The sequence below is a fragment of the Schistocerca serialis genome, chromosome 3, assembly GCF_023864345.2.
Source record: "Schistocerca serialis cubense isolate TAMUIC-IGC-003099 chromosome 3, iqSchSeri2.2, whole genome shotgun sequence".
Lineage (NCBI taxonomy): Eukaryota > Metazoa > Arthropoda > Insecta > Orthoptera > Acrididae > Schistocerca > Schistocerca serialis.
The window spans coordinates 523,561,757-523,581,255 of NC_064640.1; the positions used below are offsets into that span (position 1 = coordinate 523,561,757).

At 38.7% G+C, this 19,499-nt stretch overlaps 2 protein-coding genes across 2 annotated transcripts in view; one reads left to right on the forward strand and one right to left on the reverse strand.

The window, feature by feature from the left end:
• Nucleotides 1–15,034: 15,034 nt before the first annotated feature.
• On the reverse strand, nucleotides 15,035–17,302 carry LOC126470402 (cathepsin L). The gene is made up of 7 exons (XM_050098248.1): nucleotides 17,148–17,302; nucleotides 16,821–16,919; nucleotides 16,583–16,735; nucleotides 16,298–16,501; nucleotides 15,948–16,139; nucleotides 15,611–15,776; nucleotides 15,035–15,537 (listed from the first exon to the last, which is right to left on the reverse strand). Exons 2-7 carry the CDS (start codon nucleotides 16,914–16,916, stop codon nucleotides 15,329–15,331), a joined length of 1,020 nt encoding a protein of 339 aa, XP_049954205.1. The 5' UTR covers nucleotides 16,917–16,919; nucleotides 17,148–17,302; the 3' UTR covers nucleotides 15,035–15,328.
• Nucleotides 17,303–17,553: 251 nt separating this feature from the next.
• The window catches only part of LOC126470403 (uncharacterized), a 93,293-nt gene continuing 91,347 nt past the window's right edge, over nucleotides 17,554–19,499 (forward strand). Inside the window, exon 1 of the mRNA XM_050098250.1 lies at nucleotides 17,554–17,815. Coding sequence (XP_049954207.1) covers nucleotides 17,672–17,815 — 144 coding nt within the window. The 5' untranslated portion in view covers nucleotides 17,554–17,671. The remainder of the gene's footprint in view (nucleotides 17,816–19,499) is intronic.

The window sequence follows — 19,499 nt, forward strand, 5'->3', positions numbered from 1 at the left end:
ACCCTATGACTTATCTTAGAAGATAGGTTAAGCAAAGGCAAACCTACATTTCCAGCATTTGTAGACTTAGAGAAAGCTTTTGACAATATTGACTGAAATACTCTCTTTCAAATTCAGAAAGTGGCAGGTGTAAAATATAGGGAGCGAAAAGCTATTTACAATTTGTACAGAAACCAGATGGCAGTTATAAAAGTCGAGGTACATGAAAGGGAAGCAGTGGTTGAGAAGGGAGTGAGACAGGGTTTAACCTATCCCAGATGTTATTCAACCTGTATATTGAGCAAGCAGTAAAGGAAACAAAAGAAAAATCTGGAGTACAAATTAAAATCCATGGAGAAGAAATAAAAACTTTGAGGTTTGCCGATGACATTGTAACTCTGTCAGAGACAGTAAAGGTCCTGGGAGAGCAGCTGAATGGAATGGACAGTGTCTTGAAAGGAGGATATAAGATGAACATCAACAAAAGCAAAATGAGGATAACAGAACATAGTTGAATTAAATGAGGTGATGCTGAGGGAATTAGACTAGGAAATGATACACTTACAGTAGTAGATGAGTTTTGCTGTTTGGGGAGCAAAATAACTGATGATGGTTGAAGTACAGAGAATATAAGATGTAGACTGGCCATGCTAAGGAAAGCATTTCTGAAGAAGAGAAATTTGTTATCATTGAGTATAGACTTAAGTGTTAGGAAGCCTTTTCTGAAAGTATTTGTATGAAGTGTAGCCATGTATGGAAGTCGAACATGGACAATTAACAGTGTAGACAAGAAGAGAATAGAAGCCTTCAAAATGTGGTGCTACAGAAGAATGTTAAAGATTAGATGGGTAGATCATGTAACTAATGAGGAGGTACTGAATAGAATTGGGGAGAAGACGCATTTGTGGCACAAGTTGACTAGAAGAAAGGACCGGTTGGTAGGACATGTTCTGAGGCATCAAGGGATCACCAATTTAGTATTGAAGGGAAGTGTGGAGGGTAAAAATCATAGAGGGAGACCAAGAGATGAATACACTAAGCAGATTTAGAAGGCTGTAGATTGCAGTAGTTATATGGAGATAAAGAGGTTTGCACAGGTTGGAGCAGCATGGAGAGCTGCATCAAACCAGTCCTAGGACTGAAGACCACAACAACAACAAACACATGTAAGGTGCCACTCACATCCCACCTTCCAGCCACTAATACCCAGCTGAATGCTTCTATCAGTCATGGTATCATCATCAAATAGCCAATTAACATTTACAGTAATGAGCATGGGAGATACCATCCTTAAATTTGTGAGAGTTTGACAATGTGCTGGAAGAAGACCAAAACAGATGATTCTCAGAAATGACATTGTCTCAGTACTCAACATCATTGAGAATGGCTGCAAAACACTATGTTCTTTTGAATTAAATGAGATATTTGATTACACAACATTTTTCTGTTTTTATATAGGGAAACTGCAATGTTACCATGCTTGTGGAAGTTAGCAATGAAAGCGCAATTTGGTCAACAATGACACACATACAGATTTGTTGTGGAACCCCATTTGCTTATCAAATGAATGTTATACTGCAAAAAATTGATCATAGTGCACTACTGTCATTTGCACCACCAATTGCTGCTGTTCTGCTCTACATTGTGGGCAAGTTGCTAATAAACATAGCTTTTAATTAACTATTGATATTTAGTGCCATGGCATCTAATAATGGCTACATTATCATTTACCAGCTCTTGATAGATTCTACCGACTGCAGCACACTAAAATGAAATAAGCCTTCCCATTTCATGAAATCTGTTCATAGCCCTCAGACAATTATAATTTGATTTTGCCTAAGTCACTTAAATAAGACTTATTCTTCCATCCACTACTTAGCACAGAAGTGTTTACACTGTTCAGGCTGATCAATGTTTCACACAATGAGAAAGGTCTCAACAGTAATAGTGAATTTATAACATACTGGTTATGATTTATTACAACTAATGTTATAAATATCAAATACTGGTGTTGCATTTGATCTATTTAATGGCTAATTAATATTGCCTTTTTGCTTAAACTGTTGCAGCAGCAAGAAGTAGAACATGATAAGAAAAGTTTTTTAGTTAAGACTCTGAAATCATTCTGCTTTGCTGAAGAAATATACAAAAAATGTAAACGGTAAAATGTTCTCCTTGTTTTTGAACAGTTCTTAAAGGACATTTCATCGTATATTTCCTACAAAACTAAAGTATACCCAATGATAATAAATAGTCCCATACTCAGAAAATGAGCATAGGGGGGCCAGATGCAGGAATCCTGTACCACCGCTCGTGGCCAGCTCCTAGTGGAGGTGGTATGCCATTGTCTTCCTCCGACCTGTTATGAAGTGTCAAGTGTGTAACTGCGCCATCTGGACAACTGTGATGAGTGCTTGTAGAGTGCAGTGTTGGGTTCATGTTGTTATGGATAAAGGGAAGGGAGAGGATGAAACCTGGTTTCTGCATGTAGCCTACTTCTTTCAAAAAGCATCAAGGGGGCCACCAACTTTAATGTCCCCAGCCAATGGATGGATCACTATCAATAGTGTCACATGCCCTCGTTTCATTAGACAAAGACAGGTGATCAGAAACTTCATGTCACAACTTCTCCTCCCTCTGCTAGCCAAATACTGGCAGCGAATATTTCATCCATTACCTGGATTTGAGTCGGCTTACCTCTGAGTCAAACACCACTGCACAGGTGTATGTTAGTGACTTCAGCTGTGGAGGTAGGTAAGGTATACATAAATACTGAGTAATAGACACACATAAACAAGTTAACTAAACATACCATTCCCTGTACGCAATGCAAATTCATCAGCAGTCACTGTGCTTGCTGCATTTGCACCTCAATTGAGGTGGTCAATAAATACCTACATAATCTGCAAGCCACCATGTGGTGTATGGTGGAGGGACTTTGTACCATTACAAGTCATTTCATTTCCTGTTCCATTTGTAATTAGAGCAAGGGAAAAACAACTGATGTATGCCTCCATACAAGCCCTAATTTCTCCTGTCTTATCTTTATGGTCCTTAGGTGAAATGTTACACTGGCAGCAGTGGAATCAATCTGCTTCAAATGCTGGTTCTCTAAATTTTCTCAATATTGTTTCATGAAAAGAATGTTGTCTTCTCTCCAGGAATTTCCATTTCATTTCATGAACCATTTCCATAATATTTGCATGTTGATTGAACCTACCGGTAATAAATGTAGCATCTCACCTCTGAATTACTTCGATTTCTTCCTTTAATTTGATCTGGTACAGATCCCAAACACTCAAGCAGTACTCAAGAATAGGTCACACCAGCATACTGTATGCAGTCTCCTTTACAGATGAACCACTCTTTCCTAAAAATCTCCCAATAAACTGAAGTCAACCATTTGCCTTCCCTACCACAGTTTTCACATGCTCGTTCCATGTCATATCACTTTGCAACCTCACGTTCAGATATTTAAATGACTTGACTCTGTCAAGCTGGACACTACTAATACTGTATCTGAACATCAGAACAGGTTTGTTCTTCCCACTCAGCCACATTAACTTACATTTTTCCAAATTCAGGGCTAGCTGTCCTTCATCACACCAACTGGAAATTTTGTTGTCTTGTATCTTCCTACAGTCACTTAACTTCGACACCTTACCGTACACCACAGCATCATCAACAAATAACTGCAGACTGCTGCCCACCCTGTCCACTAAATCATTTGTGTGTATACAGAACAATAGTGGTCCTATCACACTTCCCTGGGGCACTCCTGACAATACCCTTGTCTCTGATGAACACTCGCCATCGAGGGCGATACACTGAGTTCTGTTATTTAAGAAGTCTTTGAGCCACTCACATATCTGTGAACTTATTCCATATGCCATCTGCTCTTCTCACCCTGGAGAAAGACCTGGAATCTTTTGCTCTGCAGGAGAGTGCCTCTGTGGGATGTTAGTTGGTAATCACTGGTGAGCTGGTAAATTTTCTTCAACTACTTTCTGTGGTTGTAGGCAGCTGTTAAGTCAACAAACTCCAGTTATTTTACCCTGTCCGAAACCATCCTCAATCTGTTAAGTGCATTTCAGTATCCGACCATAGCACCATTCTCCAGATCGAAGCCCAACTTGTTGAGGAATGAACTTTTCTTCAGTGATGCTGTTAATTAAGTTAAGAATACCATGTTCAAAGATTTTTCGAGTGTTGCACAATAGTAATGGATGAAAGTTTTTAGGGTCGTTTGGCTCCTTAACAGGCTTACACAATGCAATCATTTGAGCCTTCCTCCAGGGCCTGGGGATATAAAGCTCATCTACGCACCCATTCATGAACTTAAACAACCATTGCAGTGTGGTCTGGCCAAACTTTTTTATCTGTTCTAGTCTGAGATCATTGATACCAGGAGCTGTATTCAATTTCAAAGAGGAGATGGCAGATTCCAGTTCATTCAAACGCAAGTGCTCTTCGAGGAGATGGTTCTCACATCTTGGGGTTCATTCCAGTTATTCCCGTGTTCTACAGCCTGCAGTCTTGCCATTTATGAGTAATTGAGCTGAAATCTGGTCTGCTGTTGTTGTGGCCAAGTTTTTGGATATTGCTGGCTCACCATTAACATTTTTCAGGAGGTTCCAGGCCCACCTACTATTTATCTTCATGTCAAGATTCTCTACCAGCGTGATCCAGCTAGGTAATTGATTTGTTGAGATGGTTTGCAACAATTCTTCACCAAGGTAGATAGTGTCATCAGGAAACAGGTCTGTCTGAAAAAGATTCTTGTAGTGGTTCATCAGCTGTCTGATGTTGCCAGTCAGTCCTAGTATATAGCTTGTTCTACAACCTCTTGGGATGGTTCTTCTTGAAACACCCTGGCCGCATTTGATGAATGTCTCATAAATCTCAGTTTGTGGTGGGATCTTGGCAAATTCTATATTGACCTTACTTGTGAAGCTTCCCAATTGGTCTTCTGCAAATTAAACCCTTGCATGGAAGGCACCTCATCTGGCACTACCATGACATCCCTTTGCAGATCCCAGGCCTATGTAAAGTAGATGGGATGTGTTTACCAATTGTCTTTACAAAGCTTCCAGCAACTTTGGATGACACAGAAATATGATATGCATTGTAGCTTTTCTTCCACAGACTGCTGTTCAAAGATGATGGCAGATTTGGATCACACATTTGATGCAGATCATAAGTCTGTGCCCAGGTTTCCAATTTTTTTTGCCATTTGTACCTGAATCTCTGTATTCTCAAGATGTACCTTGGCACTTGTGGTTCCCAGTGATGAAGCTTACTTATTGATAGTTGCAGTTGGTAGATTCTTCATATATGAAGTCTATATTGAGAGCCTTTTACGTAGAACTTGTGCCAAAAAGTGGCATACACATTGAAAAAATCTCGGTCGTATTTCTTTCAGTCAGTAAGGTTCATGTGATACTCATGTTTGGTCTCGTGAAGATGACACCACCATATTTATCAGAGGGCCTCTCCAAAACAAGCTCCATGCTTACGAACCAGGTGGCAGTGAATTGATGCCAGCATCTGTATCCATGTATGCACAACATCCAATTACAGCACATAATGTGCAGTTTTCAAGTGAGTATATTAGAAGTCCACAGTACTGTAACTGCAACAGATTAAAGAGAAATATGCCTCTGTTGCACTTAACTTCTGGTACTGTGTGTGGATATCAATGGAAATTACTTTCTTGATGACTCTCATATTTAATGAAATACCATTACTCTTCAGTTTCCATATTCAACAATACTTTGTTCTTAAATTACGAGTTACTACGTAAGAAGTCTGAAACTTGTGTTTACTTTTTTATCTTAGCCAGACCCAAATGTCAAGATGTCAGAAGAAAAGTTATATACATGCAGTTTCATTGACATTTTATGATATAAGCTATATAGACTTATACCCAGGTTTAATAATGACTGAGATGTTACAATGTTCTATTTTTGTTAGATGTTTTTCCTGTCAAATAAAGTGATGTTACATTTCTGAAAAAAGCTGCAACCTGTAGATGCGATTTATTTAATAACTGTGTAAACTGGCTTCTGTTGAGCTTATCAAATTACATGATCAACTACTTCGTTGTCTTCATAACATCACGGGGTAAAGTGTTCCGTTAACTTACGCTGCCCAATTTGCAACTCAACTATTTGTTCTTTATAGAAATTGACTGCTAACTATGATGAATGCCCGCCTGTATCCATGTTTTGTTTGTATTATACTATAAATACCTGGTAAAACTACACATTTTCCTCACATATCAACTGGGTATGTAGTGAGCACCTTCAAGTACACTTTTGTCATACTTTTAATTGCATTTCAGTGCATGTCTTGCATCTGGATCTCCTACAGGGTATGAACCCTCTGGCAAGGGGTTGTAAGTAGACGTAGCCTGAGGCTGAGGCAGTATGAGGGTGGTCCCACAAGTACCCAGCCTGACCGAGAGATGGGAATAGTTATTGAAAAATATCTCTGGATTAGAAAGATTATGATTTATGAAGCATATGTTTCGAGTTTGAAGATGGCACATTGTTTAGTATTTGTCTGGTAGCCATTAATATTGAATGTTGTGCATGAACAATGAAAATGGAGAAAATTGGTTATCGTTATGTGATGCAATTTTTTTTTTTTAATTTATTTTATTTTTTTTTTTAAAAAAAGGCCTCAGAGCAACCAATATGAAAGCTGAGCTAGATTCTACTTTGGGAGAGTCTGCTCCATCATTGACATCAGTAAAATATTGGGTAGCTGAGTTTAAACAAAGCTATACGAGCTGCCAAGATGAGCATCGCAGTGGTCGACCAAATGAGGTGATGACTCCACAAATGGTGAAGAAAATTCACAAAGTGCGTGAACTAGCAGACATAGTAGGCATTTGAAAAAGTGCAGAACATCGCATATTATCTGAAAATTTGGATATGAGGAAACTGTGTGCAAGGTCTGTGACACATTTGCTCACACTCGAGCAAAAACAGTGTTGTCAAGATGTTTCAGTTGAGTGTTTAGTGAAGTTTTGCAGCAACAAAACTGATTTCTTGCATTGTTTCATAACCATGGATGAAACATGGGTCCACCACTTCACCTCTGAGACAATGAAACAATCAAAACAATGGACACAAATTGGAGAACCGACTACAAAGAAGGCGAAGACTATTTTATCTGCAGGCAAGGTCATGGCATCCATATTTTGGGATGCGTGTGGGATAATTTTCATTGAATACTTTGAAAAAAGGAAAGCTATCTATGGCGAGTATTATGCGAACTTATTGCAACGCTTGGGTGAAGAAATCAAGCAAAAACAGCCACATCTGGCCAAGAAGAAAGTGTTATTTCTTCAGGACAATGCACCAGCTCACAAGTCCGTTATTGCAATGGCCAAAATTAATGATTTAAAGTTTGAATTGCTACCTCATGCATTCTATTCGCCAGATTTAGCTCCCTCAGATTATTTTTTGTTCCCAAACTTGAAAAAAATGGCTCAGTGGTCAAAGATTTTCAACAAATGAAGACGTGTTGGCAGTTAATGGCTATTTTGAGGAGTTAGACATTTCTCCATATAAAAAGGGTATCAAACTTATTGAACATCACTGGGAAAAGTGTATAGAGATGAAAGGAGATTGTTGTTGTTGTTGTGGTCTTCAGTCCTGAGACTGGTTTGATGCAGCTCTCCATGCTACTCTATCCTGTGCAAGCTTCTTCATCTCCCAGTAATTACTGCAACCTACATCCTTCTGAATCTGCTTAGTGTATTCATCTCTTGGTCTCCCTCTATGATTTTTACCCTCCACGCTGCCCTCCAATGCTAAATTTGTGATTCCTTGATGCCTCAAAACATGTCCTACCAACCGATCCCTTCTTCTAGTCAAGTTGTGCCACAAACTTCTCTTCTCCCCAATCCTATTCAATACCTCCTCATTAGTTACGTGATCTATCCACCTTATCTTCAGCATTCTTCTGTAGCACCACATTTCGAAAGCTTCTATTCTCTTCTTGTCCAAACTAGTTATCGTCCATGTTTCACTTCCATACATGGCTACACTCCATACAAATACATTCAGAAACGACTTTCTAACACTTAAATCTATACTCGATGTTAAAAAATTTCTCTTCTTCAGAAACGATTTCCTTGCCATTGCCAGTCTACATTTTATATCCTCTCTACTTCGACCATCATCAGTTATTTTACTCCCTAAATAGCAAAACTCCTTTACTACTTTAAGTGTCTCATATCCTAATCTAATCCCCTCAGCATCACCCGATTTAATTTGACTACATTCCATCATCCTCGTTTTGCTTTTGTTGATGTTCATCTTATATCCTCCTTTCAAGACACTGTCCATTCCGTTCAACTGCTCTTCCAAGTCCTTTGCTGTCTCTGACAGAATTACAATGTCATCGGCGAACCTCAAAGTTTTTACTTCTTCTCCATGAATTTTAATACCTACTCCGAATTTTGCTTTTGTTTCCTTTACTGCTTGCTCAATATACAGATTGAATAACATCGGGGAGAGGCTACAACCCTGTCTCACTCCTTTCCCAACCACTGCTTCCCTTTCATGCCCCTCGACTCTTATAACTGCCATCTGGTTTATGTACAAATTGTAAATAGCCTTTCGCTCCCTGTATTTTACCCCTGCCACCTTCAGAATTTGAAAGAGAGTATTCCAGTTAACATTGTCAAAAGCTTTCTCTAAGTCTACAAATGCTAGAAACATAGGTTTGCCTTTTCTTAATCTTTCTTCTAAGATAAGTCGTAAGGTTAGTATTGCCTCATGTGTTCCAACATTTCTACGGAATCCAAACTGATCTTCCCCGAGGTCCGCTTCTACCAGTTTTTCCATTCGTTTGTAAAGAATTCGCGTTAGTATTTTGCAGCTGTGACTTATTAAACTGATAGTTCGGTAATTTTCACATCTGTCAACACCTGCTTTCTTTGGGATTGGAATTATTATATTCTTCTTGAAGTCTGAGGGTATTTCGCCTGTCTCATACATCTTGCTCACCAGATGGTAGAGTTTTGTCATGACTGGCTCTCCCACGGCCATCAGTAGTTCTAATGGAATGTTGTCTACTCCCGGGGCCTTGTTTCGACTCAGGTCTTTCAGTGCTCTGTCAAACTCTTCATGCAGTATCTTATCTCCCATTTCGTCTTCATCTACATCCTCTTCCATTTCCATAATATTGTCCTCAAGTACATTGCCCTTGTATAAACCCTCTATATACTCCTTCCACCTTTCTGCCTTCCCTTCTTTGCTTAGAACTGGGTTGCCATCTGAGCTCTTGATATTCATACAAGTAGTTCTCTTCTCTCCTAAGGTCTCTTTAATTTTCCTGTAGGCAGTATCTATCTTACCCCTAGTGAGACAAGCCTCTACATCCTTACATTTGTCCTCTAGCCATCCCTGCTTAGCCATTTTGCACTTCCTGTCGATCTCATTTTTGAGACGTTTGTATTCCTTTTTGCCTGCTTCATTTACTGCATTTTTATATTTTCTCCTTTCATCAATTAAATTCAATATTTCTTCTGTTACCCAAGGATTTCTATTAGCCCTCGTCTTTTTACCTACTTGATCGTCTGCTGCCTTCACTACTTCATCTCTCAGAGCTACCCATTCTTCTTCTACTGTATTTCTTTCCCCCATTCCTGTCAATTGTTCCCTTATGCTCTCCCTGAAACTCTGTACAACCTCTGGTTCTTTCAGTTTATCCAGGTCCCATCTCCTTAAATTCCCACCTTTTTGCAGTTTCTTCAGTATCAATGTGCAGTTCATAACCAATAGATTGTGGTCAGAATCCACATCTGCCCCTGGAAATGTCTTACAATTTAAAACCTGGTTCCTAAATCTCTGTCTTACCATTATATAATCTATCTGATACCTTTTAGTATCTCCAGGATTCTTCCAGGTATATAACCTTCTTTCATGATTCTTGAACCAAGTGTTAGCTATGATTAAGTTATACTCTGTGCAAAATTCTACCAGGCGGCTTCCTCTTTCATTTCTTCCCCCCCAATCCATATTCACCTACTACGTTTCCTTCTCTTCCTTTTCCTACTGTCAAATTCCAGTCACCCATGACTATTAAATTTTCGTCTCCCTTCACTACCTGAATAATTTCTTTTATCTCGTCGTACATTTCATCTATTTCTTCATCATCTGCAGAGCTAGTTGGCATATAAACTTGTACTACTGTAGTAGGCATGGGCTTTGTGTCTATCTTGGCCACAATAATGCGTTCACTATGCTGTTTGTAGTAGCTAACCCGCACTCCTATTTTTTTATTCATTATTAAACCTACTCCTGCATTACCCCTATTTGATTTTGTATTTATAACCCTGTAATTCACCTGACCAAAAGTCTTGTTCCTCCTGCCACCGAACTTCACTAATTCCCACTATATCTAACTTTAACCTATCCATTTCCCTTTTTAAATTTTCTAACCTACCAGCCCGATTAAGGGATCTGACATTCCACGCTACGATCCGTAGAATGCCAGTTTTCTTTCTCCTGATAATGACGTCCTCTTGAGTAGTCCCCGCCCGGAGATCCGAATGGGGGACTATTTTACCTCCGGAATATTTTACCCAAGAGTACGCCATCATCATTTAATCATACAGTAAAGCTGCATGTCCTCGGGAAAAAATACGGCTGTAGTTTCCCCTTGCTTTCAGCCGTTCGCAGTACCAGCACAGCAAGGCCATTTTGGTTAATGTTACAAGGCCAGATCAGTCAATCATCCAGACTGTTGCCCCTGCAACTACTGAAAAGGCTGCTGCCCCTCTTCAGGAACCACATGTTTGTCTGGCCTCTCAACAGATACCCCTCCATTGTGGTTGCACCTACGGTACGGCCATCTGTATCGCTGAGGCACGCAAGCCTCCCCACCAACGGCAAGGTCCATGGTTCATGGGGGGAGGAAAAGGAGATTATGATGAAAAATAAATATATTCTTTTCCAAAATTTTTGTGTTTTCTTTGTTGGGTTGGGTACTTATGGGACCACCCTCATATATACATAGATTCAGTGGAGAGCAGTATACCACTTTGAGAGGTGTGTAAAGGTTGTTGGTAGAACGTTCTTCATAATTATTCAAAACCCTGGTGAAGGATATGGTTAAGTTGTTCCAGATCAACATGATATTGGGTAATGAGATGGCTGCTTCTTTGCAGCTTGTCACTGAGGGTGGTTGGAGGATTTGGGGCACATGTGGATATCACGTGGGAAATCCGTGTGTAGTGTAGGTTTTTGGGATAATACCTCCATGAAAGCCTTAAGAATACTGCTGCAAGCATGCCAGCTGTTGGTGATCAGACTGTATGGGAGAGACATTTTAGTGTGGAACGGATGGCATCCATCAAAATGTATGTACTGTTGATGGTTGGTGGGTTCGATATAGACAGGGGTTTGGATGGAGCCATTAGAATTGGAGTTTAACATTCAGGAAGTTAGTAAATTTTGCAGTTGTGTCACGCCAATCCAGATGACTTGTTTAGCAACCTAATCACCATAGGTGTGTGCTGCGTATTTTACCTTAACCAAGAGACAAAAAAGCAAAGCAAGCTGAGGAGGTCCAAGTAAAGCAAACAGGGAAGGACAGTGTGGTTTGGCCAGGTCCAGATAATGAAAATGTTGAAACAGGGGTTTTGGTGGCTACAAAGGCATTCTTTAGATGTGCCACAAATCAGTAGGTGTAGGATGTTGTTATGCAGGTACCCAAATGAGTAGTAGATGTGCAAAACATAAGGAATGGGGTGGTGGGTTTGGAATCGTTTGGACATTTGGAGAATTAGTATTCAATAGTGACAAGGCCATTGGTATTGGGGATGGTGGCACACAAGAAGTGGATATTGGGGATGTTGGTGCACAGGAAGTGGCATCAACAGAATTGAGTAGGGGTCAAGTTAGTAATGGCGTGGGAATAGTTGAGACACAGTGAAGGAAGTGTTTTGTTTCTTTGATACACTATGCTGCGAGCAGTGGGCTGGAAGTGTAGATACTTTCTGTGGGAGCTACAATTGCAAAGCCAAGATGATGAGATTTATTGGTTTTTTGAAACCTGTAGGAAGTGTGTGTGTGTGTGGGGGGGGGGGGGGGGGGGTTAGTTGGTCTGGGGAGGGAGATGGATTCAGACAAGAGGTTCTGAGTTGGGCCGAAGGATCTGAGTGGGATTGAAGGTTATGCTGGATTTCTGGGATGGGATCGGTATTGCAGTGCTCGTAGGTGGAGGAGACAGTCCACTGGCAGATACCTTCTGTCATCTAATCACTGTGTTTTGTCATGACAATCATGGAGCTTTTGTGTACAGAGAGGACAATTTAATCAGTATCTGTCTTACAGCTGTGGATTGCTAGACTATGATGATGTTCTGTAGCACTGGTTGCAGCCACTTAGACTGCACATATTATCTGCCTGCATACCTACCCAAGCCGTGGATCACATTTCAACAGTTTCTAAATTGCCAGTTACCTCATTTTATCTCCAAATCCATCCACCCTTCATCTACACATTGTTCCTGTCAACATTTCATGTAATATTACAAGGCAAGTTTTTTCCTTGTGCACTATGATCAGGTGTGTAAACAACTGCATGCAACAGAACCACCCTATAACCCACAGTGCAAATTCGTCTTGCATTTTATTATCCAAACCTTAACATTATTTTCCACAAATTCGTTTACAGCTTTCTCATGTGAATATTTTTCCATTTCCTGCAACTGTTTCACATGTTTATTTCATGTTTTTTCCCCCCCATTTAGTCCATCCTAGTGTATATCACTCAGTTTTACTTCCAGCATTATGCTACACTTTACAAATATTTATCACTTTACAGTCCTCTTCCTCCCCTCATACCAACATCCTGTCCCAAATGGAACCCTGCTCAATCTATATCTGTTCAGAAAGTATCAACAACTACATTTAGGGGCAAACTGACATCATGGACTACTCTGACCAACCTTTTCTGCGCTAAAATATTATTTGTGAATGCACAGGGTTGCTCCAAAATATGATGCCACAGGATATCACAGGGTGGAAATATGCAATGTAAGCAAGCTCTTGCATCTCTATGTTTGTGGATATTATTCTTATAATTAAGACAGTCACACTTGTTTCTAGCCATGATCCTAAACTTACATTTCTATGAAAGCTTTTCATTTATCTTCAGTCTTGATAATTAAAAATATTGCTAAAATCTGTACACTCTAAGTCTGAAAGCTAGTGAACATTCGAAGTCTTGTTTTGTGCCTATCAGTGCAACAATTTTTTTCTGACAAGGCTGTGGCTGAAAGCTGATGTGTGTCATTTAGTTGTGCCTGTTTGTAACCTAATGTGCCATCTTTGCAGTGAGTAGCAATATTTCTTCTCCTTACACTGTTAATTTGATGTGTTTCATAGAGTTGAGTTTAGTTTGGAGAGAAAAATACTATAGTCAGAGCTGAAAGAAATGTGGAGATCCTCCTTTACATGTGTTTCCATAAAAATTCAATCATTCATGTGCAGCATTCAACCAATTGTAACTTGGCATGTAAATACCATTGAATAACATTACATTTGGTACCTCCTCTCTGCCAGAATCCCTAGCCCAGAAATGAAGATATGTTATTCCAACAGAAACCTCTAAATCTACATACAACAACCAGAACACAGTTAACACCGACATGCAGATATACAGATGTTGATTTTTCGATCCCCCAAGCATTGATGCTATTAAGTGGAATAATTCAATGTTTATCAGAAAATTTTGCAGCTTCCTGAAAGCCCTTTTTTTTTTTTTGTTTAAGTATGTACAGCAGTCACAACATTTTATGGCCAGCAAGTGGGAATCACTGGGAAAAATAATCTTTTGGTGAAATTGATGCAAAAACCTTGTTTTTTTCCCCTCAATAAAATACATAAAAAGCTTTGGTAGCTGCTAGAAACTGCAACAGCAAATGAAATAACTATTTTAAAACATGAGGAGCAAGATTACATCATTAAAAACTGTAACAAGTGAGTAACTGTATACCTAACATATTTTCAAATTATTTTCCTAGGCCGAATTTTCAACATAACAAAAAGCATACAATATTTAGTGCTTCACATCTGTGACATCTCTCTTTAGCTGTATGTGTAAACAAAAATATTAACCATTATTTCTCCTTTGTAACCATCTTAAGCTGGCAATATAACCTCCACAAGATGTTAACCTGCTGTAATTTTTCATAGAGGCTTCCAAATAAAACCAAGTAACATAGCAATACTCTTGCATATGGCAGAACTCCCAATTTTTACTGAGACAAAGCTGCCACTTATTTTTAAAAATTTCCTGTTAACGCTTCCGTATTAATAGTGAAGGACAAATTAAAGACTGTTATAAATTCATTTTGACGCTGCTAAGCATTTCTGTTGAGAAAGTGGTTAAGTTTTACAACTACATTATTAACTCTTACATTACCTGTTTAGCACTGCTCTTATGGACAAAATGAGAGCTATCACACCACATATAGGCACATTTACCATGCACTACAGCATAAATCTCAACTTAATGCAGGGGGGGGGGGGGGGGGGGAAAGAGGGGGTGGGGGAAAGAGAGAGAGAGAGAGAGAGAGAGAGAGAGAGAGAGAGAGAGAGAGAGAGAGAGAGAGAGAGAGAGAGAGAGAGAGAGAGGGGTGGGGGGGGGGGGGGTAAGTTACTTGAGCAGCCACATCCAAGACTTGTTTATATAATCAAAAATGTCATGAAACAGTAAATCTTGTCTCTCAAAAAAAAAAAAAAAAAAAAAAAAAAAAAAAAAAAAAAAAAAAAAAAATTTTATATATATATATATATATAGATTAAATAGACCAAATTTTTAGTCTTCTTTGTCCTATGTAAACCTTCAACTGGCTGGACAATTTTCCTCCAATACCTATTTATTGTGTACAGTCATTTCTTACTCCAGAGAAGCTTTTATTATGTAAGCCATTTTTTGTAATTATGTGTGTAAACCAATTGCCATGCTCAGCACAAAAGTTCATGAGGACAGAGGTAATGGGTAAAACTATAGGAAAGAGGCACAACTCAAGATAATACTTTTATTTTATGAAAACTGTACAATAAATGATTTATCACTAAAGGTAAAAAACTTGGTATGTTGTTCTGAACCCATTGCTTTCACTAGACAATCAGGCACAATACTTAAGTTTTACACAGTATTCCAGCATAATTACCCCTCTTCAGTCGAGAACTATCCAATGATACTTTAACACAAGTTCAGTTGTTCAAAAACATATGTTTCACATTGTTTGTTCCACTTGTCCTCCCAAGATGCCACATTAAATAAATTCAAATCACATGTACCACTTTGTCAGTTTCTCAAACAAGAGGGTAGCTTGCAGAACTTGCAATTCCACAGTTATTATCACGGTTTCTTGCCATTTTAATATAACCATCTTCACCCCACTCTGGTCCCCAAGAATTCTTCACCAACCAGTACTGAACACCATCCTCTGTTGTCCCATAACCGACAACAAGCACGCCATGGTCAAGGTTCTCAGAGCTGCACTGTGGCTCATAGTAAACTCCTGCAAACAAATTCATTATAGCAGCATTTGCAAACTAATAAGTTTTCATGAAATGTGACAACACTAGGCATACCTTTAGAATAAAATTGGAATGAATCATGACCAGCATCAATAGCTACAGAAATTGGACCAACTGTAGCCACAGCAACTTTAAGTTGCTCTTCATCACCCTGTGGAATATCTACAAAGCCAGTGTCATCAGCTCCTACATCAATGCGTTTGAATCTACACTTGTCATCCTTTAATGAAAGAAGGGAACATGTCAAAATCAATGATGGAAAAATCAACACACTCATCACAACAGTGACTGCTACTTGTTTGCTATATTAGCTTATTAACAAAACGCAAACAGCAAAATTTCATGCACTCTAACTTGTTCATAAACACGTAAAACAGTAGAAATTACTTACATCACCTTCGTATGGATACGATTCTTCTGTATCAATTCCACGGTTATCTCTAACGTAAGTAAATGCCTGATCCATCAAGCCACCATTGCAGCCTTGATTTCCATATTTGTGAGAACAATCTATCAGGTTTTGTTCACTCAGGGAAGTCAGATAGCCTGCTTTCCTGAAATGTTGTCCTTCCAGTGCACCTGTCTATATGACAAAGAAATACACTAATTAGAATGATGTCTGAAAGATATTAAAAGTTAAACAATACTAGGCACATTTTTCCAAATATAAAGCTGAAGTACTTTAGTAATATTTGTCACAATCACATTGCAAAGTGATATATATATATATCTCAGACTCACCGAACTGAACGCCCAGCAGGAACCACATGATCCTTGATTTTTAACTTCAGTAACTGCACCATGTTTCCTCCAGTCCATATAGGGCGGTACATTTACATTTGCAGGTGGAATGAAAGTGGATCCTCTTATACCAAGAGATTCTCTTAATTTTGCGTTACGAGTTTTATTAAAGCCGTTGTATGTTGCACCGAATTCATGAGCCAACTGTTAACACATCAAACAGTCACCACACTGCAATGGATTTTTTTTTTTTTTTTTAACCGTGTTCATAATTAACAAACTTACCAGATCACCGAACTTGTTTAACTCGAGCTGGTACGATACTTCCCCTCGTTCGAACGCAGCATTGTGTTGGGCAATTCTTTTTTTGTTTTCCATAAAAATTTTCATTCTGAATTTTTCTTCAATAGGACTCAAGTACTTTTTTCCATGTTTCAGCTGAAACAATGATCTTTATGTAGGCCTACCTCATTTCCAGAACATGTGTAACATAACTTTATATCTACCTTTAAACCAACCTCACCTTGAAAGTATTCCACTCTTCGAGAAAGAGATCGAAAAACGCAACTGCTTGCGCTCCCGCAACAATACATAATAGCATCACGTACGCTTTCATCATGGCCTGAATACAAGAAATTTTCTTGTTACTATTGCATTTAACTATAACAACGCACTGGAAGTTACTACAAGTTATTATATCAAGAAGATTCCAAGCCTTTTGTTCGACAAAATAACGTCCTCGAAATTCTGACGCAAAACGAAACAATGATTGAATACAATCCCTCTTTCATGTATAACACTTCCATTAACTAAAACTAGAAAAACATTTTAAAAACAGAGAATTACTTACAACGCAACAAAGGAATGAGAAAAAAAGATATAGAAAAACTTCACAGTTCTCAATACAGCTACTGACTTCCGCACGAAACCATCAGCCAACTAAAGCACAAAGGCATAACCAGCTGTATATATACACACGATGTCAGAAGTCACGGGACTCTTCGTTGTCACCACTGCCATGCCGCCCAACAGCCAATCAGGGCTAAGCAGATGGAAAACTAGTTTTCAAGCTCGCGTTATCATATCATAATTTAGCGTGTTATAATTCCATCGCACCTGATTTTTGCTGCAAACTCGTGAAACACGGATAGTACGAGTTTAATACTTAAATACAAAACTAGACCAGTGTTTTTTATATTGACCAACAAACAGAGGTATTCTCATTAATAAACAATATTTGGAGAAAGTTAAGTAATTCAGCGAGAAATGAAGTAGAAATACTTTGCCATTTGTCTCCAAAAAACTGCGCTTCATTATATTATCTACGCATCGTCCGCTATTGCAAAACTCTTTGCTTGCTATTAGTAAAAAGAAATGGCGGATCAACAGTTCGGTGTTTCAAGAGAAAATCGTGAGTTAATTGAAGCGGCAGCAAAAAGAAGGGCCTTATTACGCCAAGAGTATATTAAATTAACAACGAACCCACATCGGCATGCAACAGGAGAAGGAGGAGTACTGGTATGTTTTCTGTAACGTAGAAATCTCAATGTAGCCTATCGGTAAGGTTCGTGTTAAAAACTATTATCGCGTATTTATTGAAGTGTTAAAGTATATTGATACTTTGTTTGCAGTTGTTGGTTAGGCATTTAAGTACAAAATATAATTTGTCTTAAGTCAGTAATCGTGTATTGTCCAATACAATGTTATGCAGTTTGGAATTTTAATTGCCGGTTACAAAGCCACTCAAAAAGATCCAGGATTTTTAACAAAAATTAAGTTTGAGTTTTCAGCACAGGGTTTAATCAAAAGTCGTTTGTTGTGCAAACCCATCTTGTGGAATTATTATTGCAATTGGTGTTGGTGAACAGAATTCCGTCGTTGCTCAGGGGAGGAGGTTATGTTGGATGCTTCGTGTGTTGTGCATATTTGAAGATAAAGAATATTAGTTTCCATGGCATACTGCAATCATGAAGGTAAAAAAAAAAAAAAATTGATTAAAGAGTGCCCCCCTTGAAATCTGTGTTGTGGTGACAAGAGTTGGCGAATTCAACGAATATGGCAGCAGGAAATCTGAAATCTGGTTGTGCTAACAAACTGAGCTGTAGCGAAACCTAATGTTTCCATTAGCGTTATATTCAAAAATGCAGGGGGGGGGGGGCGGTCCGGTCCGGTCCGGTCCAATACGTAATTCATTGCCCCTTATGCAGAAGTGTCATATTATTCCTAGTTAGGCCTACACATTAATCACACTGTAGGCGTACTCCTCAAACGTTCGTGTTGTGTAACTCTTACAGATTCTTATTTGACAACTTCCGTGGAGGAAAGAAAACAGAAATATCTCAGAATTGCAGTAGGCCTATGTCATATGAGTTGTGGAAATGAGACAACTTTCATGTTAAATCATATAAAGGGTTGACTGACAGAAACCTTAGCACCCTTTTTTGTTGAAAATATTCATGTTGTCAGCTTGAGTTTGGAATATTTTCTATTTCAGGAAAACTGACAAAAACATTGCAATCCCAGTTGTCTTGTTTATTTGTAAGTATCATAAATATTCAAATAAATGTACAGAAGTATGTGAGACAAACATGAGAGACTTTAGAATACAGTGCACTGAGTGAGGTGGTGCAGTGGTTGGCACACTGGACTCAAATTAAGGAGGACAGTGGTTCAAATCCATATCCAGCTATCCTGATTTAGGTTTTCCGAGATTTCCCTAAATTGTAAATCGTTTGAGGCAAATACCTGGATGGTTCCTTTGAAAGGACATAGCTGACTTCCTTCCTCATCCTTCCCTAATTTGATTGGACCAATACCCTCGCTGTTTGGTCCCCTCCCCTAAATCAACAAACCAACTTGTTATGATGCAATTTGCTTCACGATTTATTGCATTTGTGGTTTCAGAAACGTAACTCCGGTCATTGTAGGAACTTAAAGTAGAGATGAATAGCCTCTATTTCATAAAAAAATAGGCAGCTCACTGCATCACAAAATTAAATTCTCATTTATTTTCTTTAAAAATAAAGTTTACAATTTTAATTTAATTTTGCGACTCTTTGAGTGGTTAATGTGTTTCCATAATGTCATTCCCAAATTGTTCTTCTGCAATTTTTTTCTCTGTTGTAAAAGTGGGCATATACTGCGCCAGTCGTGGGATGACTATAACAAAAGCCTCTTCGGTTTGAGAATGAATGAATTGCAT